Genomic DNA, 26,042 nt, shown 5'->3' with positions numbered 1-26,042 from the left:
GAAAGGAAAAAAATACACGCCATGTCCTTTCTTTCATCAAGTGTTTGAAAAGAAGAGTAAAAGGCTGCTAAAGTTTGTAACTACATTTCTCCAATACTGAGATAGGATTAATTTGTGTCCATTAAGAAAATAGATTACAGTGATATGCGCTTCAAGAGTGTACCCAAAAAAATAATAATAATAACTTCTAAGAAGGTTGCATGAGAGTGAAGTAATCACATTTTCTTCTTCAGAGTTCAACTTATTTGTTATTGTCCTCCGTCGGCCCAAAATCCATGGAAGCCGAGAGGAAACGTCAAATGTTTTGGCACTTCAAGCTTGGCTACAAGTGCATCAGCTTCTCCTATTCTTTCTGCGTCCAATACCACAAGGTAACATCTCTGCCTTGCAACTGCATACTGTGGAGCGAAAAGAGAAAAAGAACACTCAAAATGAAGAAAAGAAACGCTCCACAGCTGACCAAATAAGACAAACATATAACCAGCAAGTGTTCTCTGACCTCTACGACAAGAATATAGCCATCATCCTCCTTAGTGCCTCTGGGGACAAATATAGGCTCTCCAATGAACTCCCTGCTCCCTGCCGACCATGAAGTTGCTGATCCATCTGAACGGTTGAGCTTCACTATGCTATCAAACGGGAAATGCGGCAAGAATCGGTGGGAGCCAGAAGCTGTGCCAGCATAAATATAGGTGTTTCTCTGGCCTGATAAGGCTGGATTGATCACTGGGAAATCTGCTGGCTTGTTCCAGTGTTCGGAGGCATTGCTCACAGTGCACCGGCTACATGCTCCGGTCGAGTCCAGTTCAACTGAAACCTAAGAAATGTATGAAAAAAAGAACGACATTACCATGAGAACAGACCAGCTCCACTTATGGCATATTTTCGAGCATGTATTCCATGAGAGCAGCACGCTTCACACTATTTGAAAATTTTACTTTTTGATGAATTCCAATATGATAAGTACTTCTTTACAAATGTAAATAGATGAACTATTAACTATTTGATAGTCCACAAATTACAGAATAGTTTCATGACTTTTGTATGCATGTTTTGGTGAATCATAAATAATACGAAGCTGGTTATCTTTTTTTTTGGGTAGGATTTTTTTTGATGAGCAGATTAACCACTATTTAAATCTTTCAATTTTTGATGCTCATAATTCCAAATACGGCAAAAGTTTTTTTTAAAAAAAAATATCAATTTTTCTTAAATATATGGTTTTTGAAGTCTTTAAGGTTGCTGAAATATCAACATGGTGAAGTATCCATCCTTGATTAACAATCACTATTTTTAGTTTGCTCTTTAACCCCGACGTCCAGCTTAAATCCTCACATAGCAAATCAGCAGCTGAACGATTTGTGAAACTCCCCCGTTGTTTTGTTAAATCTTGAAGTAGAACAGAGACTGTTTACTGACCAGGTGGGGTAGCAATGCTTCCTTGCCTTCAACCGTGTTCATGAAAGAGGGATCCAGCTTCCCTGTGCGCCAGTTATACCCTGCAGACGTTTGTGAACTGATTTGATGTCAACCAAAAGTTGTCCATTTGATCCAATGCCAAAGTTTCTTTTTTCAATGATAACAATGACAAAGTTTCACCGACACTCGTAAGACCAAACAGTCAGAGGGTAATCTTCTTTATAATGCGTTAGATCTATGTGTATGAAGGCAGAAGTGTCAGCCAAGGAAGCCTTTTTTTGTGTAGAAATGATCTCCGCATCATGTCAAGCTTCTATTTTAAGTGGAGATAAGTGTGGTTTATTTGCATCTCGCTGTTTTCTACTTCATGTATAGCTTTTGTTCTTAAAAAGCAGGGACAAGTCAATTAAAATTTTGAAACCTCTCATATTTTTTAGAGGGAGATTCCTTGACAGTCATTAAATGGTTGACTGGTTCAGCTTCTTCACAATTTAGTAATCATTATCTTGATGCAGAATTGTTTACGCATGGATGCATCTCTACAGAGCTTTGAAGTAAAACATGTGTTTTAGAGAAACTAATGTACTGTGGATTGGATGACATCACTTATTGCTGCTCATTAAAACCTACTTTGTGGTTGTCAGTATCTGACTTGACTTCTAATTGTAGGACATTTTATTTGCTGATTACCATGGTTGTATTTACTCTAGATTGATTTAATAAGTTTTGGTTTGACCAAAAAAAAAAAGCAGGAATAACAAATTACCAAACATCTTCTGAAAGTTGAACCACTGGTAGGAGCAAACTGAAACCTGTAATTGAATATTTAAGTTGCCGATTTCATCCCTTTCCTCAAAGGCATTGCCAACATGCGATGACCATAGCTGCGGTGGGGCTTCGATCGGCACCCTCCAATCACGGCCACTTTGTGCACTCTCAGAGAATCGTGGTAGCAAATAAACTGGTGTTGATTGCTGGCTTGGGTTCACTGACAGTGCTGTTATCATTGGATATAAGCCTGATAATGCTAGAAGTGATCCTGGATTTCAATTGTATGAATCCATAACAATGCAGTTTCATTAGTTGAAAAGTTTCCAAGATGAAGAAATTTCATAAATTATCTCAATGTAAGGCTCCATAATGGCTACTCAAATCCAGGTGAGTATTCAAATCCAAATCACCAGTAACAACTCCTAGCAACTTTATCAACTGAACTAGTTGATACCCATGATAAATTGACAATGAATGAATAATTGAATTGTAGGTCTAACCAAAAGGGAAAAATTAAACTCAGTTTATTCTTGGAGAGGTCCAGATTCATTTTTGGTCCCTGTCTGCAACACGTGCATGTCATCACTCAGACCAAAATTATTAGGATTCAGAGGTGTTTTCTAGTGGCAAGGTCCAAAGAGATCTTTGAAGTTGGACTGCACCCTTCTGTCCTGTGTCATGATGTTGCTTTTACTTTATTTGTTCATCAACAAAGCTCTTGACTTATAAAATTGGTTCCTCGTTACGCAGATATATTCCATGATCAATTTATATGTTTACTGACCACAGATCATTATAAGAAGACTTTTCTAACTAGCAAACTCATAAAAGTTTACTTAATGATCTGCTACATATATGTTACTTTAGAGAGATACCAGGTACATCGAGCTTGATACGGTTGCCAAGTAGAACATAGTGGTTATCCGTGAAAGCCCAATCATGGATATCAAGTGATCCGAGATGACAAATTCCTTCTTCTGCTTCAGCTCAAAATTGCAGTCGAGCTCTACATCCATGAAATACAACATACATCAGAATTAAAATGCCAGTGTCAATTGAAAATGGATTATAGAACAGAAGCATGGGATTAACATCTATTAGGGCAGTGACCTAAAATGGGTTGCTTTATCACCTTAAAGGATAGTTATATGGCTAATAAAAATTGATGACTTAATTTTTATATTATTCTTTTGGTCTATTGTGATTTTATTATTATTTTGGAAAACAGAAACTGCAAAGAACCTGATATAAAAAAGAGAGCCATCAAAGTCAACAACCAGGAAGAGATTTGTCATGGGGCTGGAGCTAAATTTCTCTTATCATCTATGGTGACAGGAGATGAGGAGGTTGAAGGTAAATTGTACATGCCACTATTACCAAATGTGTTTCACATGACACGTGACCCGCGTGATTTAATAATGCTTTGGTGTGGGTGGTCCACCATGGATGGTTTAGATTTTGTTCTCTAGAGCCAATGTCTCTTTTTTCCTTGTCGCTGGCCACCTATAGTAGGGTGGGCTGGCTCTGCATGCAGCCAATCACAACCGTTGGTTTGTATAATTATGCATCAAGATGCATCTTGATGAATAAGATTCATAGGAATCAAGAGCTGTGATTGGCTGTGCATGGCCATATAGTGTATGCAGTGTAGACATTGATTTCTCTATATTTTTTGGTCGTTAAGATGGACTTTGTAGGCCCCATAGAACCTATAACTGTTAGGTACAGCATAACTTTTTGGGAAACGGTCAACCAGCTTCACTAATCACCAATGGAGGAGGGTGGAGATGACCATGCCTCACCTAAACTGGCATTCTAAAATACTTTCGTTTAACTAAGATTACAGAATCTGAAACCATGGAAGATGTACTAATTAATTCAACTGTAAGAAAGAGATTGGTTGCATTAATTAGAGCATTTTAATTTTTTAGAGCAGAAAGAAATATTTTATACCATTGCTGTGAGCAAGTCCCTTCTACTATTATCTTTGATCACAGTAGAGATTTGGATTAAACTAATATTGGTTGGTGACAAATAGATGTCACATGATAAAAGGAGGTGTTGTGGGATGGGCATCGGGGGCATCGAGCTCGAAAGTCCCGTACCGGAAACAAGCAAGAGACTCTACTGCTTATTAGTGCGAGTTCTCCCTCTCCCACGTGAAGCGCCTTTTGGAGGCAAAACCGTGAGGGGCGGGGTGTTGACCGGGTCAAAGACCCGGGCTCCGTTCCAAAGCGGACAATACTTCACGATTGGGTGGAGGAGATGGTTCCGTACTAAGGGCAGTAGATCTCGACATCTGGCACCGTCTGTGGGAACCCGTCCTCTACCTGCGCAGTAGACTCTCTTGCTGGGGGGCTCTGTTGTGGGATGGGCATCGGGGGCATCGAGCCCGAAAGTCCCATACCGGAAACAAGCAAGAGACTCTACTGCTTATTAGTGCGAGTTCTCCCTCTCCCACGTGAGGCACCTTTTGGGGGCAAAACCGTGAGGGGCGGGGTGTTGACCGGGTCAAAGGCTCGGGCCTCGTTCCAAAGCGGACAATACTTCACGATTGGGTGGAGGAGATGGTTCCGTACTAAGGGCAATAGATCTCGACACCTATCTGTTGCGGCCAATTCCCTCGTCGTCTGGTCGTCGGGAACGAGCGCCTGCAAAAGAAAGTCCGCACTGACCGGAGGTGGCTCGGGCGGGGACCCTTCGACGGTCAAGTCAGAGAGGAGACTAGGCAACAGTGAAAAGAAAACAAGGAGCTCAACGAGAGAGGGAAATAGAGAGAGGGAGCAAGCCCCAGAGTTTCGAAGGGACCTCTAGCACTGTTGCCTTCCCCGATATATATAGCGGAGCGTGGTGTGGCGCCGTCATTAATGGCGCGGACAATTGAAGAATTGTCAATTTACTGTAGACTGTCAGAGTCGCCGTAAAGGTGTCAAATCACCGTGGGGCCGTCAAATCACTAGGGTTGACAATGCCATAGGCGGGATAATGCCCCTAGGCGGCAGTGCCGCATGCTGTTGTCAGGACTGACAGTCTCTGACAGTAGTACGGCGATTGGAGGAGTCTACCGATCTTAGGTCGGTGGCCAGCTGAGGGGCGTCGGGTGGAGATTCGGATCCCTCCGACGATCAGTCGGGCACGTCGCGGGAGTCGGACATCGGACCTCCTGATGCAGTCGGTCGGGAGGGTAGAAAAGGTCTGCCCGACCGACATATCCTCGGTCGGTAGAGAGCCGTCGATCGATCGGTAACGGCACCCGACGATCGGTCGGTCGGTCGGTCGTGTATGCCCGATTATAAGTCGGCATGAGCGGGATCGATCGGTATTCCCCAACAGTTGCCCCCCTCCACTCCTGAGTCGGATGGAGCGCTGGCCGATGTCTTCGTTTGGGCAGTAGCGTCGAGCGAAAAGGAGTGGATCTTCTGTGTATCGAGTTCCGACCGTACCGTGGGTTGATATGATGTCAGACGTCTCATGAATGCCGGGCGATTCGCTGGCGTCAGATGTCCAGTTGGTGTCAGACGTCGTGTCCCGTCGGTGTCAGACGTCCTGTCGGCGCCAGGTGTCATGTCGGTGTCGGACGTCCTGTCGGTGTCAGACGTCTCGTCCCATCGAGAAGAGAAACCGTCGTTCCCACCGCCCTTCGGGGATACGAAACGTCACGGCCTCCGTGCCACGTGGCATGCAGCCATTGGGACGGGTCCGTTGGAGCGGATTGAGGTGACGTGGCTCGATCTGAGGATGGATACGTCGAACCGTCGGGCCGACGGACGGATCGGATGACGCCACGTGGCAAGATCTGGGGACTTCTCGTTGGTCGTGCCTTCATCTCGACCATCGGGGGGTACTATATATACAGGGTCGCCCATATTCAGTTTTTACCCCCCCCCCACTTTGCTGTCGAAACTCTGCGCGCGTAGTTCCAGGTACTCCGTCTTCCTTCCTTTCAGATTTTCTTCTAAGGGCCTTCCCCACCTTCACCGTCTTCTCCTTTGCCTTCTCGCGATCTACTTCTTCTTCTTCTTTTATTTTAATCCATGGCCAGAACATCCCCCTGAGGAAGTCGGTCGGGAGAGCCGACTGACGACACTCGGTCGACCCCGGAGGTGGAGGTCTCTTTGCTTTCGGGGCCGAACGTCAATCGGTTCCGTGAGCAATATTGCATCCCGGGGCAGTTTCGGCTGTTCGCCCCTGGTGCCGACGGTCGGGTTAACAGCCCGCCTGAGGGCCAGGTGGCCTTCTACGTAGAGGACCTCCGGGCCGGCCTTCGTTTTCCGGTCCCGGAGTTTGTCCGAAACATTCTTGACTATTACGGGCTGTGCCTGGCACAACTCGCGCCGAACTCAGTTTGGCTAATAGTCAGTTTTGCTATTTTATGTCGGCTTTTGTCGACTGATCCTCGGATCTCCCTCTTCCGAGCTTTCTTCATCCTCCGACCCCACCCTAAAGCCCGAGGGTGGTGGTACTTCAATCCTCGGAAGGGGCTCTCTTTCATTACTAGTCTTCCGTCGTCTATTTACGGATGGAAGAACCAGTTCTTCTTCACATCCTCTTCCACTCCTTGGGGGTTTCCTGTCCGTTGGGGGAATCCCCGAACCGAGCCGAACGAGAACAGTCGGGTGGAGGCTGAGGATCGGGAAGACTTCCACCGGCTGAAGGACATCTCGGTGCCGAAGCAGAGGGAGCTCGTCACCGAGCAGGCCCTGTACGACGCCGGCCTCAGCCCGGTCCCCACTAGGTCAGTTTTTTATTTTTCTTCCCCTTTTTCTTCTTTTTATTTTTCTTTATGGTGCTGACCGTCTGTCGTTGCTTGCAGATATGCCGTCGAGAACAAGACTGACGGCAGCCGACGTACGTCAGTACGCCATTCGAAAGAGGCCGGCGCAAGAGGCCGGGCCGTCGCGGCCTCCCAAGAGGCCCCACGTCGCTCCGTCGAGCGAACCGACTGGGTCGGGGCGGAGCCCATCATCGCATTGTCGGCACCGACAGTGCTCGTCGAAGTCCCGTCCGAGGGACCGTCGGGTGAGGGTACCGCCTCGCCCGAAAGAAGGGCGGCCGATGAGTCGGTCGATGGCGCACTGGCTGCTCAACCGACGGAGGAGGATCGGGAGGAGGTGCACGAGCCCGAGCGACCTGCGCCCGCTGCTGCCGCACCGTCGGTCGAGACTCGGTCGGGCTCGAGCTTGCCGTCCATCTCCGACGTCAGGGCCTGGGCGTCCGGCCGAGGGAAGGCCCCATGGCATCGGGCGATGAAGGACGGTCGGCCGGCGGTGGAGGACCGACCGACTTCCAACTCCCCGAAGGTGCATCGGGCCTGGCCAACCATGACTTGGCCAGGAGGCTGTGCCAGGCGCTCCTCCTTCCCGCCGACATCGAGGCGATGAAGAACCAGCGTGTCTCCGACATGCTGTCTTCGTTCTACCCGATGATGATCTGGGTAAGTCCTCTTTCCTTCGTTTCCAACGTGGTTTCCATAGGCTCGGCCTCCTGACAGTCGGTTTTGTTTTGTGTAGCTGGTTTATAATATATCCGAGCTAGAGGCCGGATACCGGAAGTTCGACGACATGCGCGCGGCTTGGAGAGACAAGGTCGCGGCCGTTGAAGCCGACAAGGTCGTCTTGGTCGACCAGCTGCAACAGTCGGTCGAACGGGAGGGCCAACTGAGGGGGAGGTCTCCCGACTTACGGAGGAGGTCTCCCGACTCAAGGGAGCCTTGGCGACGTCGAGTCGGAGCTGCAGTCGACCCGGGACGACGGAAGAAGAAGTCCGGACCGTCCGTCGGCTTCGGCACGAGCGGGACAGCTTCGCCAAGGAGCTGGAGGCCGACCGCGAGCAGCTCCGAGTAGTCTCGAAAATCTTGCTAAGGCCGAGGAAGGTCTGTCCGTCGCCCAGGCCGACGCAGACATCGCGAGGGCAGAAGCGGAGTTGGCGAAGGAGGCCATGGGTCGGGCCGTCGAAGACTTTCGTGACTCGGAAGAGTACCGAGAAGAACTTCTGGAGAGCGGCTTCCTTTCTTACCGGGTCGGGTACGAGGATGCTCGAGAAGTCATTCGAAGTCTGTACCCGGAGCTTGATCTCAGCAGCATTGTTCTGCCAGAGTCGGAGGCCTCAGCTGCGGAGGAGACGGCCGACCCAGCATCGGAAGGCCTCACCACAGGGCGGAAGCCGAAGAAGATGCAGAGCGAGCTACCGAAGATCAGGCGGCCCCGACTGCTGAAGCCAGAGCGAGTTCGCCGATCGTCCCCCGTCTTATCCAGTGGAGGAGGCCGACTCTGAGGACTAGTCGGTTTTCTATTTTTGTTTTTCTTTTGCTCCGGCTTGTATTCGGGCTTTGGCCCAACTTTGTAAGCTTATTTGATTTTCAATGAAATCAAAGTCAAAGTTTTTTGGACTTGAACTTTTTCCTTCTGCATGTCTTTCTTTTTTCCATGTGTTGTGGAATGCATTTGAACACGTAAGTCGCTAACCCATATAGATCAGTTAGGACGTTCGGTAATTCGTGCCGCCACGAGGTAGAACAAGTCCCGACTTGGATCGGTCTTTTATGATCGAGGCCTAAGTCGGGCGTCCTTCGCCTGGCTGTGAGTCGGCGTCCTTCGCCCGGCTGCGAGTCGGGCGTACTGTTGAGCCGAAAGCCGATCGATCGTCGGATAAGACTTGGCAGTCGGACCTCTTTCGACACATTCAGTCGGATGTCATTCGACGCGTTTAGTCGTGGGAGCGATGATAAGTCAGATCCCGAAACCCTAATATCGGGTACTTACGCTGCGCCACATGATATACGGTGGTAAGCCGAATATCTTTCGGCTGACCGTAGCTCGGTCGGAGAGTCATGAATGCGACAGTGGTCGCTTTGCGTGATAGACGGTGGTAAGCCGAATATCCTTCGACCGACCGTAGCTTAGTTGGTAAGTCATGACGGTGTCGCGCCGGCATTTTGCCTTTCTTTGGTTGGGGCCCAGTCGGCAAGTCAGCCGATCATTTGGCCTGAAACTCTGATCGTAGAAGGAGTGTTAACTCCCGTTGTCATGGACGGTTCGGCCCTTGTGAGCGCCAATACATCATCGGCGGTCGGACCGTCGGTTCCATGTGGACATTAAGTCCGAGTTGGGACGTCGGGACTCGACCTTCCTGTGAGCGCCGATCATCAGTCGAAGAGTTAAACTCCGAAATTTGAAACTGGATTTGTATTCCGAATGAACAGGTACAAAGTTCATTGGTGATACAACTTCAGGTTGTCAGCATTCCAGATCCGGGGAATGGGTTTTCCCTTCAGAGTTTCCAGTCGGTAAGCCCTTGGCCGTAGGTGTCCGCTACCATGTAGGGCCCTTCCCAATTCGGAGCTAGCTTCCCTTGGTCAGGGCTTCGAGACTTCTGCCTTTCTTAGGACTAAGTCCCCAGGCCTGAAAAGCTTTGGCTTGACCTTGGCGTTGTAATATCGGGCTACTCTCTGTCGGTATGAAGCCATGCGAAGTTGAGCCTCGTCCGAAGCTCGGGAGGAGGTCTAGGTCGGCTCTCCGGCAATCAGAGTTGTTCGCTCTTGATACTGCTCGACCCTAGTTGATGGCAGCCCGATCTCGAGCGGTATCATTGCCTCCGTCCCATAGGCAACTGAAAGGCGACTCTCCGGTCGGAACGTGGGGGTCGTTCGGTAAGCCCACAGATGGAGTCAATTCGTCGACCCAGAGGCCTTTGGCTTCATTCAGTCGGGTTTTGAGCCCGTGTAGTATGGTCCGGTTGGTCACCTCGACTTCGCCATTGGACTGTGGGTGCCCGACTGAAGTCAGTCGGTGCGTGATGTGAAACCCGCACAGAAGTCTCTGAAGTCTTGGTTGTCGAATTGTCGCCATTGTCGGTGATAATGGTATGCGGCAATCCGAACCTGAAGATGATGGACTTCTGAACGAAGTCCTCCATCTTGCGCTCGGTAATCTGGCCAGGGCTCGGCTCCACCCATTGGTGAAGTAGTCGATAGCAACGACTATGAACTTCCTTTGGCCCGATGCGGAGGGAAGGACCGAGAATGTCGACTCCCCACTGAGCGAAGGGCCATGGGGCGACGACAGGAGTGATTTGGCTGGCTGGTCGGTGTTGTACGTTGGCGTACTTCTGGCATGGTTCGTACTTCCGGACCAACTCAGCCGCATCCTTCCTCATGGTGGGCCAGTAGTAACCCTGCCGTAGGACCTTGTAGGCTAAGGATTTGCCCCCCAAGTGACTCCCGCAGATTCCTTCGTGCACTTCTCTGAGTGCGTAATCTGCGTCGGTCGGTCCCAAGCACCTGAGTAAGGAAGGGAGAACGATCTTTTGTAGAGTCGACCATCCATGATCACATATTGGGAGGCCGACCATCGGAGCGCCTGGCCTCCGCGAGATCTTCAGGGCTGATCCCGTCGGTCAGGTACCGAACAATCGGATCCATCCAGCTTGGTTCGGTCGTCAGTTGTAGCACCTCCTCGACCTTGTCGATACTCGGCTGCTCGAGATTCTCCACGAACGTCCGGCCCAAAGAGTCGAAAGTCGAGGTCGCCAGCTGGAGAGTACGTCGGCCCGGATGTTCTCCGACCTGGGATGTGGAGATTTCAAAATACCCGAGGTGCATCACGTGATCCTTCACTTTCTAAGATATTTTGCCATGGCTGGATCTCGCACCTCGAATTCGCCTTTGACCTGCCCCACGATCAGCTGAGAATCGGAGAATGCCCTGAGGCTGACGATCCCAAGCTCCCTTGCCATCCTCAAGCCGGCGAGGAGCGCTTCTACTCGGCTTGGTTATTGGAGGCTTTGAAGTCGAATCGGAGGGCGTACTCGGTGACTACCCCATCCGAGTTGGTGAGCAGGAACCCAGCCCCGCTCCCTTGAGTGTTTGAAGCTCCGTCGATGTGCAGTACCCAGGTGGAGACCGGTCAGGCTCGGAGACCGCGTCTCGTCCGGGGTCCACGTCTTCCGACCCTCGTCGGTCGTCGAGCATTCTGCGATGAAGTCGGCCAGGACCTGGGCCTTTAAGGCAGGTCGCGGTCGGTACTGTATGTCGAACTCGCTGAGCTTCATCGTCTACTTTGCCAGTCGTCCCGATGTATCAGGTCGGCGCAGTATCGCCCTCAGGGCTGGTTGGTGAGAACCACAATGGCATGCGCCTGGAAGTATGGATGGAGTCGCTGTGCGGAGATGGTCAGGGCGAAAATCATCTTTTCTTCTCCGAATATCGAGCTTCAGCACCGCGGAGCACTTTGCTAGTGTAGTAGATAGGTTGATGGGTTCGGCTCTCATTTTCTCTGACGAGCACCGAACTGACCACCTCGACGGAGGTGGCCAAATAGAGATACAATATCTCCCCGACCTCCGACTTCACAAGCAACGGTGGGGAAGCCAAGTACCTCTTCAGATCCTCGAAGGCCCATTGGCACTCATCCGACCAAGAGAAGCCCTTCGCCTGCCTCAGAGTCTTGAAGAACGAGAGGCACCTTTCAGCCGATCGAGAGATGAATCGGCTGAGAGCGACGATTTTTCCATTCAACTACTGGACTTCCTTCTTGGTGTTCGGGTGGCGCACGTCGATGATGCCTTGATTTTCTTGGGGTTGGCCTCGATTCCCATTGCGAGATGAGGAACCCGAGGAACTTCCCCGAGTTACTCCGAAGGTGCACTTAGTCGGGTTCAGCTTCATCCGGTGTCGTCGTAGAGTGCGGAAGGTTTCTTCGAGATCCTGGACATGATCTGAAATCTGCACACTTTTTACCAGCATGTCGTCGACATGTACTTCCATGTTGCGCCCGATTTGGTCTTTGAAGATCTTGTTGACAAGCCGTTGGTAGGTGGCGCCGGCATTCTTCATCCCGAAGGGCATTACTCGGTAGCAGTAGAGGCCCTTGGGGGTCACGAAGGCAGTGTGCTCCAAATCTTCGGACGTCATCCAGATCTGGTTGTACCCGACGAAGGCGTCCATGAAGCTGAGCAGTCGAAATTCAGACGTCGCATCCACCAGCTGATCGATCTTTGGAAGTGGAAAGCTGTCTTTCGGACAGACCCGATTCAAGTCGGTGTAGTCGATACAAATCCTCCACTTCCCGTTGGCTTTCTTGACCATGACAACATTGGTGAGCCAATCGGGATATGTAGTTTCTCTGATGAAGCCTGCCTCGAGTAGCTTATCCACTTCTTCATCGATGGCCTTCTGTCTTTCAGGAGCAAAAGACCTTTTCTTCTGTCTCACCGGCCTCATCGTCGGGTCGATGTTGAGTTGGTGCGTTATTGTCTCCGGGGGATGCCCGACATATCTGCTGCCGACCAAAAAATATGTCGGCGTTGGCCTTCAGTAGCTTCGCCAACCGTTGTCGTTCTGGGTCGGGTAGTTGAGACCCGACCCATACCTTTCGGTCGGGGCTCTCCGCTATCGGGATTGACACGAGCTGTTCGACCGGTGAGCCCCATTCTTCCTCCTCTCGTTGGTCTAGTTTGTCGATCGTCAGGGAGCCCTTCAACTCATCGCTTTGAGCGAAGATCTGAAAGCATCGACGAGCGAGCTGTTGGTCTCCGCGCATCTCTCCGACTCCATTTTTGATCGAAAATCGAACCAAAAGATGGTACATCGAGATAATCGCCTTGAGGGCGTTTAGTCCGGGTCTTCCAAGTATGACGTTGTAGGCCGAAGGCACTTGGACGATCGCAAAAGTCAAATGGATCGTGCTTTATCGTGGTTCGGTGCCGACCGTCACGGGCAGGGTAACCTCTCCTTCCGTCGCGATGGCGTGCCCGGCGAAGCCTATCAAGGGTGTAGGGACCCTCTTGAGTCGGTCGATTGATAGTCGCATCCGGAAGAAGGTCGAGTGAAACAAAACGTTCGTTGAACTTCCATTATCTATAGAAATTCTTTTTACATCATAGTTCGCTATTGTCGCCGAGACAACAACAGCGTTGTCGTGGGGAGTTTGGATGCCCCAAACATCTTCTTCCGTAAAGGTAATTACGTCGTCCGGGCGCAGCCTCTTCATCGGCTCCCCTCCAGCAGACGTCCCCGGGCCAAATCGTTTGGAAATCATATTGATGACCCCGGCCGTTGGCTGATTAGTCGTCGCTTTTTCAGTCGGCTGGGGTCGTCGATCGATGACTGGTTGAGTCGGCGGGTTCCTCTGAAATTTATCGAGATACCCTCGACGGATGAGAGCTTCGATCTCATCCTTAAGCTGGATGCATTGCTCGGTATTGTGGCCGTGGCCCCGATGGAATCGGCAGTACTTCCGTCGGTCGAGGCCTTTTGCCTTCAAAGGCGGAGGCCGTCGCAGGTACTCTTCTCCCTCGATCTCCATCAGAATCTGCGCACGGAGAGCAGAGAGAGGAGTGTAGGAGTCATACCTGGGGCATGTCGGCCTTGGAGTCTGCCGTCGGGGTGACTTCTGGTTTCATTGTGGGGATGAGACCCGACCGTCGGTCGGGGGCCTGCTAGGTTCGGTAGGGTCCCGACCCTTTCTTCACTTTTCCTTCGGGCCTTTGAACTTGATCAGGCACCGGTCGGAGGCTCCTTCGTCCGTGTGCATGTACTTGTACGCACGCTCCAATAGTTCGACATACATCCGGGGGAGGGTCTTGTCCAGGGAGTAAGTGAACCAGGACGCCCTCAGCCCCCGTTTCATGGCCGAGATAGCCATGTCTTCATTGAGGTCTCGGACCTCAAGCGTGGCCGCGTTGAATCGCGTCACGAAATGTCGGAGCGTCTCATTTTCTCCCTGTTTAAGGGAGAAAAGGCTGTCCGACGTTCGCGGCGGCTTCCGGCTAGTGCTGAAGTGAGCCACGAAAGAGTGCTCGAGCTGCCCGAAGGAGTGGATACTTTCCGATCGAAGACCGGAGTACCAGGCCCTGGCAGCTTTGCGGAGCGTGGCGGGGAAGCCGATGCGAAAGAGAGCGTCGGTTGCCCCTTGAAACATCATGAGAGCTTTGTAGCTCTCCAGGTGGTCGATTGGGTCGGTGGAGCCATCGTAGGGCTCCACATGCGGCATCTTGAACCGACTGGAGATCGGTTCGTCGAGGATGAGTCGGGAGAGAGGTTGGGCGGTCTAGAAGTCGATGTCGTTTGAAGACTTCTGCCCGTCCACCTGCAGCTGTGCGAGCCGACGGTCGATTTTCTTGAACCTGCGTTCGTAGTCGTCTGTCCGTCGGTGCTGGGAGACCCCAGGAGTGGAGTCTCCGGAAGATTCTGAGAGAGAGGCGGATGGCGTTCGTGGGCGTTTCTTCTTCCTTGCTCGTTCTAGCTGGGAGGGAGAATGCCGTCGGGACCGGGGGGCGTCGTGCCACGGCCGCCCCTCCTCCTCTCTGTAGGAGCGCTGTGGCAGGTGCTCCTAAGCTACTCTAATTCATCACTAAGTAATTGGACCACAAAAACATCCCAAACTTTGAAGCTACAACCTCAGCCCGGTCCGTCGCTTAGGTCAGTTCTCCATTTTTTTCTCCTTTTTCTTCCTTTTGTCCTTTCTCTACGGTGCTGACCGCCTGTCGTTATTTGCAGATATGCCGTCGAGATCAAGACTGACGGCAGCCGACGTACGTCAGTACGCTGTTCAGAAGAGGCCGGCGCAAGGGGCCGGGCCGTCGCGGCCTCCCAAGAGGCCCCACGTAGCTCCGTCGAGCGAACCGACTGGGTCGAGGGCGGAGCCCGTCATCGCACTGTCGGCACCGACAGTGCTTGTCGAAGTCCCATCCGAGGGACCGTCGGGCGAGGGCGCCGCCTTGCCCGAAAGAAGGGCGGCCGATGAGTCGGTCGATGGCGCACCGGCTGCTCAGCTGGCAGAGGAGGATCGGGAGGAGGTGCACGAGCCCGAGCGACCCACGCCCGCTGCTGCCGCATCGTCGGTCGAGACTCGGTCGGGCTCAAGCTTGCCATCCATCTCCGATGTCAGGGCCTGGGCGTCCGACCGAGGGAAGGCCCCTATGGCGTTGGGCGACGAAGGACGGTCGGCCGGTGGTGGAGGATCGACCGACTTCCCACTTTCCGAAGGTGCATCGGGCCTGGCCAACCATTACTTGGCCAGGGGGATGTGCCAGGCGCTCCTCCTTCCCGTCGACATCGAGGCGATGAAGAACCAGTGTGTCTCTGACATGCTGTCTTCGTTCTACCCGATGATGATCCGGGTAAGTCCCTCTTTCCTTCGTTTCCAACGTGGTTTCCGTAAGCTCGGTCTCCTGACGGTCGGTTTTATTTTGTGCAGCTGGTTTACAACATATTCGAGCTAGAGGCCGGATACCGGAAGTTCGGCGACATGCGCGCGGCTTGGAGAGACAAGGTCACGGCCGTTGAAGTCGACAAGGTCGTCCTGGTCGACCAGCTGCAACAGTCGGTCGAACGGAAGGGCCGACTTGAGGGGGAGGTCTCCCGACTCACGGAGGAGGTCTCCCGACTCAAGGGCGCCTTGGCGACATCGGAGTCGGAGCTGCAGTCGACCTGGGACGACGCGAAGAAGAAGTCCCGGACCGTCCGTCGGCTTCGGCACGAGCGGGACAGCTTCGCCAAGGGGCTGGAGGCCGACCACGAGCAGCTCCGAGTAAGCCTCAAAAATCTCGCTAAGGCCGAGGAAGGTCTATCCATCGCCCAGGCCGACGCAGACATCGCGAGGGCAGAAGCGGAGTCGGCGAAGGAGGCCATGGGTCGGGCCGTCGAAGACTTCCGTGACTCGGAAGAGTATCGAGAAGAGCTTCTGGAGAGCGGCTTCCTTTCGTACCGGGTCGGGTACGAGGACGATCGGGAAGCCATTCGAAGCCTGTACCCGGAGCTTGATCTCAACAGCATTGTTCTGCCAGAGTCGGAGGCCCCAGCTGCGGAGGAGACGACCGACCCAGCATCAGAAGGCCTCACCACTAGGGCGGAAGCTGAAGAAGACGCAGAGCGAGCTACCGAAGATCAGACGGCCCTGACTGCTGAAGCCGGAGCGGGTTCGCCGACCGTCCCCCGTCGTTATCCAGTGGAGGAGGCTAACTCTGAGGACTAGTCGATCTTTTGTTTTTGTTTTTCCTTTTGCTCCGGCTTGTATTCGGGCTTTGGCCCAGCTTTGTAAGCTTATTTTGATCTTCAATGAAATCAAAGTTAAAGTTTTGGACTTGAACCCTTCTTCCTCCGTGTGTCCTTCTTTTTTCATGTGTTGTGGAATGCATTTGAACACGTAAGTTGCTAACCCATATAAATCAGTTAGGACGTTCGATAATTCTTGCCGCCATGAAGGTAGAACAAGTTCCGACCTTGGATCGGCCTTTCGATGGTCGAGGGCCTAAGTCGGGCATCCTTCGCCCGACTGTGAGTCGGGCGTCCTTCGCCCGGCTGTGAGTCAGGCGTCCTTGTCGAGCCAAAAGCCGATCGACCGTCGGATAAGACTTGGCAGTCGGATCTCTTTCAACACATTCAGTCGGATGTCATTCGGTGCGTTTAGTCGGGGGAGCGATGATAAGTTGGATCCTGATACCCTAATATCGGGTACTTACGCTGCGCCACGTGATATACGGTGGTAAGCCGAATATCTTCCGACCGATCGTAGGTCGGTCGGTGAGTCATGAATGTGATAGTGATCGCTTCGTGTGATAGACGGTGGTAAACCGAATATCTTTGGACCGGTCGTAGCTCGGTCGGTAAGTCGCGACAGCGGTCGTGCAGGCATTTTGCCTTTCTTTGGTCGGGACCCAGTCGGCAAATTAGCCGATCGTTTGGCTCGAAATTTCGATCGTGGAAGGAGTGTTAACTCCCATTGTCAAGGACGGTTCGATCCTCGTGAGCGTCCGATACATCGTCGGCGATCGGGCCATCGATTCCATGTGGACATTAAGTTTGAGTCGGGACATCGGGACTCGTCCTTCTTGACGAGCGCCGATCATCAGTCGAAGAGTTAAAACTCTGAAATTTGAAACTGGATTTGTATTCCGAATGAACAGGCACAAAGTTCATTGGTGATACAACTTCAGGTTGTCAGCATTCCAGGTCTGGGGAATGGGTTTCCCTTCCAGAGTTTCCAGTCGGTAAGCCCTTGGTCCGTAGGTGTCCGCTACCACATAGGGCCCTTCCCAATTCAGAGCTAGCTTTCCTTGGTCTAGAGGCTTCGAGACTTCTGCCTTTCTTAGGACTAGGTCCCCAGGCCTGAAAAGCTTTGGCTTGACCTTGGTGTTGTAATATCGGGCTACTCTCTGCGGTATGAAGCCATGCGAAGTTGAGCCTCGCTCCGAAGCTCGGGGAGGAGGTCTAGGTCGGCTCTCCGGCAATCAGAGTTGTTCGACTCTTGATACTGCTCGACCCTAGTTGATGGCAGCCCGATCTCGAGCGGTATCATTGCCTCTGTCCCATGGCCAAGCTGAAAGGCGACTCCCCGGTCGGAACACGGGGGGTCGTTCGGTAAGCCCACAGGATGGAGTTCAATTCGTCGACCCAGAGGCCTTTGGCTTCATTCAGTCGGGTTTTGAGCCCGTGTAGTATAGTCCGGTTGATCACCTCGACTTCGCCATTGGACTGTGGGTGCCCGACTGAAGTCAGTCGGTGCGTGATGTGAAACCTCGCACAGAAGTCTCTGAAGTCTTGGTTGTCGAATTATCGTCCATTGTCGGTGATAATGGTATGCGGCAATCCGAACCTGAAGATGATGGACTTCTGAACGAAGTCCTCCATCTTGCGCTCGGTAATCTGTGCCAGGGGCTCGGCTTCCATCCATTTGGTGAAGTAGTCGATAGCAACGACTATGAACTTTCTTTGGCCCGATGCCGGAGGGAAGGGACCGAGAATGTCGACTCCCCACTGAGCGAAGGGCCATGGGCGACGACAGGAGTGATTTGGCTGGCTGGTCGGTGTTGTACGTTGGCATACTTCTGGCATGATTCGTACTTCGGACCAACTCAGCCGTATCCTTCCTCATGGTGGGCCAGTAGTAACCCTGCCGCAGGATCTTGTAGGCTAAGGATTTGCCCCCCAAGTGACTCCCGCAGATTCCTTCGTGCACTTCTCTGAGTGCGTAATCTGCGTCGGTCGGTCCCAAGCACCTGAGCAAGGAAAGGGAGAACGATCTTTTGTAGAGTCGGCCATCCATGATCACATATTGGGAGGCCGACCATCGGAGCCGCCTGGCCTTCGCGGGATCTTCAGGGCTGATCCCGTCGGTCAGGTACCGAACAATCGGATCCATCCAGCTTGGTTCAGTCGTCAGTTGTAGCACCTCCTCGACCTTGTCGATACTCTGCTGCTCGAGATTCTCCACGAACGTCCGGCCCAAAGAGTTGAAAGTCGAGGTTGCCAGCCTGAAGAGTACGTCGGCCCGGACGTTCTCCGACCTGGGGATGTGGGAGATTTCAAAATACCCGAGGTGCGTCACGTGATCCTTCACTTTCTGAAGATATTTTGCCATGGCTGGATCTCGCACCTCGAATTCGCCTTTGACCTGCCCCACGATCAGCTGAGAATCGGAGAATGCCCTGAGGCTAACGATCCCAAGCTCCCTTGCCATCCTCAAGCCGGCGAGGAGCGCTTCGTACTCGGCTTGATTATTGGAGGCTTTGAAGTCGAATCGGAGGACGTACTCGGTGACTACCCCATCCGAGTTGGTGAGCAGGAACCCAGCCCCGTCCCTTGAGCATTTGAAGCTCCGTCGATATGCAGTACCTAGGTGGAGATCGGGACAGGCTCGGAGACCGCGTCTCGTCCGGGTCCATGTCTTCCGACCCTCGGTCGGTCGTCGGGCATTCTGCGATGAAGTCGGCCAGGACCTGGGCCTTTAAGGCAGGTCGCGGTCAGTACTGTATGTCGAACTCGCTGAGCTTCATCGCTCCACTTTGCCAGTCGTCCCGATGTGTCAGGTCGGCGCAGTATCGCCCTCAGGGGCTGGTTGGTGAGAACCACAATGGCATGCGCCTGGAAGTATGGGCGGAGTCGCTGTGCGGAGACGGTCAGGGCAAAAATCATCTTTTCTGTCTCCGAATATCGAGCTTCAGCACCGGGGAGCACTTTGCTGGTGTAGTAGATAGGTTGATGGGTTCGGCTCTCGTTTTCTCTGACGAGCACCGAACTGACCGCCTCGGCGGAGGTGGCCAAATAGAGATACAATATCTCCCGACCTCCGACTTCACAAGCAACGGTGGGGAAGCCAAGTACCTCTTCAGATCCTCGAAGGCCGTTGGCACTCATCCGACCAAGAGAAGCCCTTCGCCTGCCTCAGAGTCTTGAAGAACGAGAGGCACCTTTCAGCCGATCGAGAGATGAATCAGCTGAGAGCGACGATTTTTCCATTCAACTACTGGACTTCTTCTTGGTGTTCGGGTGGCGCACGTCGATGATGGCCTTGATTTTCTCGGGGTTGGCCTCGATTCTCCGTTGCGAGATGAGGAACCCGAGGAACTTCTCCGAGGTTACTCCGAAGGTGCACTTAGTCGGGTTCAGCTTCATCCGGTGTCGTCGTAGAGTGCGGAAGGTTTCTTCGAGATCCCGGACATGATCTGGAATCTGCGCACTTTTTACCAGCATGTCGTCGACATATACTTCCATGTTGCGCCCGATCTGGTCTTTGAAGATCTTGTTGACAAGTCATTGGTAGGTGGCCCGGCATTCTTCAGCCCGAAGGGCATTACTCGGTAGCAGTAGAGGCCCTTGGGGTCACGAAGGCAGTGTGCTCCTCATCTTCGGAGCCATCCGATCTGGTTGTACCCACGAAGGCGTCCATGAAGCTGAGCAGTCGAAATTCGGACGTCGCATCCACCAGCTGGTCGATCTTTAAAGTGGAAAGCTGTCCTTCGGACAGACCGATTCAAGTCGGTGTAGTCGATACAAATCCTCCACTTCCGTTGGCTTTCTTGACCATGACAACATTGGTGAGCCAATCGGGATATGTAGTTTCTCTGATGAAGCCTGCCTCGAGTAGCTTATCCACTTCTTCATCGATGGCCTTCTGTCTTTCAGGAGCAAAAGACCTTTTCTTCTGTCTCACCGGCCTCATCGTCGGGTCGATGTTGAGTTGGTGCGTTATTGTCTCCGGGGGGATGCCCGACATATCTGCTGCCGACCAAAAAAATATGTCGGCGTTGGCCTTCAGCAGCTTCGCCAACCGTTGTCGTTCTGGGTCGGGTAGTTGAGACCCGACCCATACCTTTCGGTCGGGGCTCTCCGCTATCGGGATTGACACGAGCTGTTCGACCGGTGAGCCCCGTTCTTCCTCCTCTCGTTGGTCTAGTTTGTCGATCGTCAGGGAGCCCTTCAACTCATCGCTTTGAGCGAAGATCTGAAAGCATCGACGAGCGAGCTGTTGGTCTCCGCGCATCTCTCCGACTCCATTTTTGGTCGAAAATCGAACCAAGAGATGGTACGTCGAGACAATCGCCTTGAGGGCGTTTAGTCCGGGTCTTCCAAGTATGGCGTTGTAGGCCGAAGGCACTTGGACGATCGCAAAAGTCAAATGGACCGTGCTTTATCGTGGTTCGGTGCCGACCGTCACGGGCAGGGTAACCTCTCCTTCCGTCGCGACGGCATCCCCGGCGAAGCCTATCAAGGGCGTAGGGACCCTCTTGAGTCGGTCGGTTGATAGTCGCATCCGGAAGAAGGTCGAGTAAAACAAAACGTTCGTTGAACTTCCATTATCTACAAAAATTTTTTTACATCATAGTTCGCTATTGTCGCCGAGACAACAACAGCGTCGTCGTGGGGAGTTTGGATGCCCCAAACATCTTCTTCCGTAAAGGTAATTACGTCGTCCGGGCGCAGCCTCTTCATCGGCTCCCCTCCAGCAGACGTCCCGGGCCAAATCGTTTGGAAATCATATTGATGACCCCGGCCGTTGGCTGATTAGTCGTCGCTTTTTCAGTCGGCTGGGGTCGTCGATCGGCGACTGGTTGAGTCGGCGGGTTCCTCTGAAATTTATCGAGATACCCTCGATGGATGAGAGCTTCGATCTCATCCTTAAGCTGGATGCATTGCTCGGTATTGTGGCCGTGGCCCCGATGGAATCGGCAGTACTTCCGTCGGTCGAGGCCTTTTGCCTTCAAAGGTGGAGGCGTCGCAGGTACTCTTCCCCTCGATCTCCATCAGAATCTGCGCACGGGGAGCAGAGAGAGGAGTGTAGGAGTCATACCTGGGGCATGTCGGCCTTGGAGTCTGCCGTCGGGGCGACTTCTGGTTTCGTCGTGGGGGTGAGACCCGACCGTCGGTCGGGGGCCTGCTAGGTTCGGTAGGGTCCCGACCCTTTCTTCACTTTTCCTTCGGGCCCTTGAACTCGATCAGGCACCGGTCGGAGGCTCCTTCGTCCGCGCGCATGTACTTGTACACACGCTCCAATAGTTCGGCATACATCCGGGGAGGGTCTTGTCCAGGGAGTAAGTGAACCAGGACGCCCTCAGCCCCCGTTTCATGGCCGAGATAGCCATGTCTTCATTGAGGTCTCAGACCTCAAGCGTGGCCGCGTTGAATCGCATCACAAAATGTCGGAGCATCTCGTTTTCTCCCTGTTTAAGGGAGAAAAGGCTGTCCGACGTTCGCGGCGGCTTCCGGCTGGTGCTGAAGTGAGCCACGAAAGAGTGCTCGAGCTGCCGAAGGAGTGGATACTTTCCGATCGAAGACCGGAGTACCAGGCCCTGGCAGCTTTGCGGAGCGTGGCGGGGAAGCCGATGCAAAAGAGAGCGTCGGTTGCCCCTTGAATCGTCATGAGAGCTTTGTAGCTCTCCAGGTGGTCGATTGGGTCGGTGGAGCCGTCGTAGGGCTCACGTGCGGCATCTTGAACTGACTGGAGATCGGTTCGTCGAGGATGAGTCGGGAGAGAGGTTGGGCGGTCTAGAAGTCGATGTCGTTTGAAGACTTCTGTCCGTCCACCTGCAGCTGTGCGAGCCGACGGTCGATTTTCTTGAACCTGCGTTCATAGTCGTCTGTCCGTCGGTACTGGGAGACCCCAGAGTGGAGTCTCCGGAAGATTCTGAGAGAGAGGCGGATGGCGTTCGTGGGCGTTTCTCCTTTCTTGCTCGTTCTAGCTGAGAGGGAGAATGCCGTCGGGACCGGGGGGCGTCGTGCACGGCCGCCCCTCCTCCTCTCTGTAGGAGCGCTGTGGCAGGTGCTCCTGCGGAGGCGACGGAGATCGACGCGGGCGTCGGCGGCTGCTCCGCTCCTGGAGGGCATCGGACGTGCCGCCGGCTGCCCGGCCGGTGATGGCGGCAGCTGGACCGGCTGTTGCTGAAGGCTTTTGACCGCGTCCGTCAGCACGGTCATCTGCCGCACGATCGCCATGATTTGCGCTTCCGTGGTCACCGCGGGGTGTGGAGAGCTAGGTTCCGTCGCGGAGGGTGGAGGAGAGGCCTCTTCCCGACGGGAATAGCGCCTCGCCGATCCAGTGACCCTCGATCGCTGAGCTCTTGTCTTTGTCATCTTGAATTCCGTGGTGGTTATAATCCCTGGTGCTGTCAATGAAGCACTAACTTGTCACTTTGAGCGTTGCTACTCCTCGCCCCTACCTGGCGCGTCAATCTGTTGCGGCCAATCCCCTCGTCGCCTGGTCGTCGGGAACGAGCGCCTGCAAAAGTAAGTCCGCACTGACCGGAGGCGGCTCCGGCGGGGACCCTCCGACGGTCAAGTCAGAGAGGAGACTAGGCAACAGTGAGAAGAAAACAAGGAGCTCAACGAGAGAGGAAAAGAGAGGGAGAGAGAGGGAGCAAGCCTGAGAGTTTTTTTGGGGCCTCCAGCACTGTTGCCTTCCCCGATATATATAGTGGAGCGTGGTATGACGCCGTCATTAATGGCGCGGACAATTGAAGAATTGTCAATTCACTGGAGACTGTCAAAGTCATCGTAAAGATGTCAAATCGTCGTGGGACCGTCAAATCAGTAGGGTTGACAATGCCATAGGCGGGATAATGCCCCTAGGCGGCAGTGCCGCATGCTGTTGTCAGGACTGACAGTCTCTGGCAGTAGTACGACGATTGGAGGAGTCGACCGACCTCAGGTCGGTGGTCAGCTGAGGGGCGTCGGGTGGAGATTCGGATCCCTCCGACGGTCAGTCGGGCACGTCGCGGGAGTCGGGCATCGGACCCCTTGGTGCAGTCGGTCAGAAGGACGGAAAAGATCTGTCCGACCGACGTATCTTCGGTCGGTAGACAGCCGTCGATCGGTCGGTCGGTAGACAGCCATCGATCGGTCGGTCGGTCGGGTATGTCCGATTATAAGTCGGCATGAGCGGGGTCGGTCGGTATTCCCCAACAAATGCATTTCTATTTCAAATTTGATTTTGCTTGTGAACCAAACACACGTTAATATCGGTCCACAGTGAAACAATCAAGAAGAGCCCAGGCATCAATTGTGGAATTTCTCATAGGTGATCTGGCAAAGCGAGAATTAGCGGCTGTCAAGCATGGAGTTTTCTTACCAGAAAAAAAAAAAAAGCATGGAGTTTTGTTCGGCCTCTAATTTTGTGGTAGTAATCTATTTTTCCATAGCGGTGTGGGCTGTGGCCTTATTATTGTAGGAGCCGTCCTTGGTGGGGGGGCACAATCCCCTCGTGCTAGTTAGCCGTACGATAAAGCCTCACATCCCATTGCCCACTAAAGGAATTAATAAATCTGTTTTCCTTTTGACTGCCGAATGTAGCATGTCAGTATTGTAAGCCATTGCCACATTAATTAGAAGCTCCGAGGGGACAGGGGAGCAGCTTCAAAGAGAAACAGTACACTTGAAAAAAAAAAAAAAAGGAAAGAAAAGAAAAAGAGGGGAAGAATCATTACACTTGATTCATCTCAATGCATAACTTTCCATTCCTGCTCATCTCATTGATAATAACAACACTTTTCACTAGAAAAGAAGAGCCAGGAAGAAATGCTCCTAAACTACTCTAATTCATCACTAAGTAATTGGACCACAAAAACATCCCAAACTTTGAAGCTACAACCATCATCATATAACATGTACATAGAGTGGATCACACTCATCAGTGTCATAACCAGAATCATCAAATAGCTTAGAACCCTCGCACTCAAAAAATTTGATCCCCAAACCCTTCTTCATAACCTCCTCATCAGCCTCAAAACCAATACAATCCTTGACACTGAATCTCTCCAATTCTTTACATCCATCCATAAGCATCAACAACTGCTCCTTGGGCAGGTAAGACTTGTCAAAACACAAGTACTTCACCTTTGGAAGGAGCCTGACAATAGCTAATGCATCATCCTTCTTGATGGACCCAAGCATCCTCAGGCCGACAAAATTCTCGCAGTTAAGACTGATTTGTGCGACCATCTCCAAGAACGAAGCTGGCTTCGATTGGATCTCGAGCAATTCGAGCTCCTTCCATTTCGCTACGAGCTCAGGAATGTGCACCTCATCTTCCAACAACAAGTTTGGCATGACAACCTTCTTTAGCCCTGGACATCTGCTAACAAACAGTTCATAACACTTTTTAAGTACTCCTCCAATCACAGAATCTAATCCTGATGACAGACAGCAAGAAAGAAGACTACTTACTCGGATGAAGCATAGAACAAGTCATGCATCGACGCACCGAAGAGCAGAGGGAATCGGAGCTCGATGGCCGATCCATGGCTCCGCATGGCGACCAGTCTCATGAAGCCAGTGAAGGAAAAATGGTGCACAGAGTAGTGCATCATGAATCTCTTTGTGAATTTGCTCCAGGGCATGAAATCCAATGGCTCCAAGTCGAGCACTCTCCAGCAGAGGGGATCGAGGGAGGCTTGATGCCAGGACTTGCACACGAAGGGCACGCCGATGGTCAGGTCCTCGAGGCCGAGCCTTTGGAAGATGTTAACCAGGCAATCCATGTCCATCTCCTCCCATCCCTTCTTATTCTTCATAGCCGGCTCTCAGAATCCTCCCTTGTGTGGACTTTGGACCTGAGGATAACACAAGGTCTATTGGGCCATTTATACAAACAGGGGAGGATCGGTGGGGTTAGCTGCACCACCAAGGAAAACTGGCTGGCTTTGATAGGGAAGTGAGAGGTACAGGTGGATTCTTGAGATTGGCGTTGCACGAATCTCGGGGTGGTTGCACGTCGGAAGTGGGCAATGAGGGGCGCGCGGTAGGTGTGAATTTGACGCCAATGGGAGAAGCGTGATGCCGGCCGGAGCTCGTGCGGGCGGTGTGATACTGTGGTGTGTATTCTAGAAGATTAGAGGGTGACGAACATCTATGTCCGGTGGAGCAACCTTATTGCTCGTATTAATCTTTGTGATGAAAAGTCCACGTCAGATGTTACCAAAAAAACCCAAAGTCCACGTCAGTGTACGACACATTAGGACGCCACATCCTCCTCCGCCAGTCAGCCGGAGGTTATACCAAACAAATTCTCTGACTAAAATTCACTTATCCAGAAATCCTCTATTTGTCCCTTTTTTTTATTTTTATTTTTATTTTTTTTGTTTTGCTTTTTAAATGCAAGAAACCATCTGAAATGTGGCATATGCAATATAGATATATTTTATTTTAAATAAAAATATAAAAAATAATTTAAATAATTGGTGGTGTTCTTACTTGAGCCTTGATTCTTATGCTTAAAATTTAAATATTCAAGTGAGATAAGGAAAGGAAATTGGGAAAGGATGGGGTGGAAAACACAAATAGTATTTTGTTTTTCGATGGTAAAAATAGAAAATATGATTGTAGGGCCCACCCACAGATATAATTACTTTTTTTGTTTCTTCCAGAAATATATTATGCTAGTTGTTTTGCTTAAAATCAGCGGGAATGACACAAGTAGTATGACCGCAAAGTTTGCCTTAGCCATATCCAAAACTATTTAAAATTCTGCCATCTAAATCTATTCCAAATTTGATTATAAATTTGTCCAAAAATTTCAAATTCATCCAATCAAAAAATTATAAATTCATCAAATAGCATTAATCTTTACCTAGCCCTAATCAAG

The 26,042-nt window shown here is 51.9% G+C and overlaps 2 protein-coding genes across 2 annotated transcripts; both read right to left on the bottom strand.

Annotated features, from left to right (window-relative positions):
* Positions 1-248: 248 nt before the first annotated feature.
* Positions 249-11,784, bottom strand: LOC140855190 (carotenoid cleavage dioxygenase 7, chloroplastic-like). The gene is made up of 7 exons (XM_073251067.1): positions 11,709-11,784; positions 3,066-3,196; positions 2,601-2,685; positions 2,186-2,458; positions 1,420-1,499; positions 500-817; positions 249-398 (listed from the first exon to the last, which is right to left on the bottom strand). The coding sequence occupies exons 1-7, from the start codon at positions 11,782-11,784 to the stop codon at positions 249-251; spliced, it is 1,113 nt and encodes a 370-aa protein (XP_073107168.1).
* Positions 11,785-23,872: 12,088 nt separating this feature from the next.
* LOC105033681 (F-box/LRR-repeat protein At3g48880) lies at positions 23,873-25,166 on the bottom strand. Its single transcript, XM_010908576.4, has 2 exons — positions 24,626-25,166; positions 23,873-24,533 (listed from the first exon to the last, which is right to left on the bottom strand). Exons 1-2 carry the CDS (start codon positions 24,970-24,972, stop codon positions 24,056-24,058), a joined length of 825 nt encoding a protein of 274 aa, XP_010906878.1. The 5' UTR covers positions 24,973-25,166; the 3' UTR covers positions 23,873-24,055.
* Between the last annotated feature and the right edge of the window lie 876 nt (positions 25,167-26,042).

This window comes from Elaeis guineensis, chromosome 2, assembly GCF_000442705.2.
Source record: "Elaeis guineensis isolate ETL-2024a chromosome 2, EG11, whole genome shotgun sequence".
Classification (NCBI taxonomy): Eukaryota; Viridiplantae; Streptophyta; class Magnoliopsida; order Arecales; family Arecaceae; genus Elaeis; species Elaeis guineensis.
This window is presented reverse-complemented; position numbering and strand designations above follow the sequence as displayed.

Bases quoted from the DNA above. Each gene is read 5' to 3' on its own strand.
- LOC140855190 (XM_073251067.1), bottom strand. From the start codon at position 11,784: ATGGGAATCGAGGCCAACCCCAAGAAAATCAAGGCATCATCGACGTGC. The intron at 2,686-3,065 runs GTATCTCTCTAA...CCTTTTGGTTAG, and splicing joins TATCAAGCTCGATGTACCTG to ACCTACAATTCAATTATTCA. The intron at 1,500-2,185 runs GTAATTTGTTAT...AAACGTCTGCAG, and splicing joins CAACTTTCAGAAGATGTTTG to GGTATAACTGGCGCACAGGG.
- LOC105033681 (XM_010908576.4), bottom strand. From the start codon at position 24,972: ATGAAGAATAAGAAGGGATGGGAGGAGATGGACATGGATTGCCTGGTT. The intron at 24,534-24,625 runs GTAAGTAGTCTT...GTTTGTTAGCAG, and splicing joins TTGTTCTATGCTTCATCCGA to ATGTCCAGGGCTAAAGAAGG.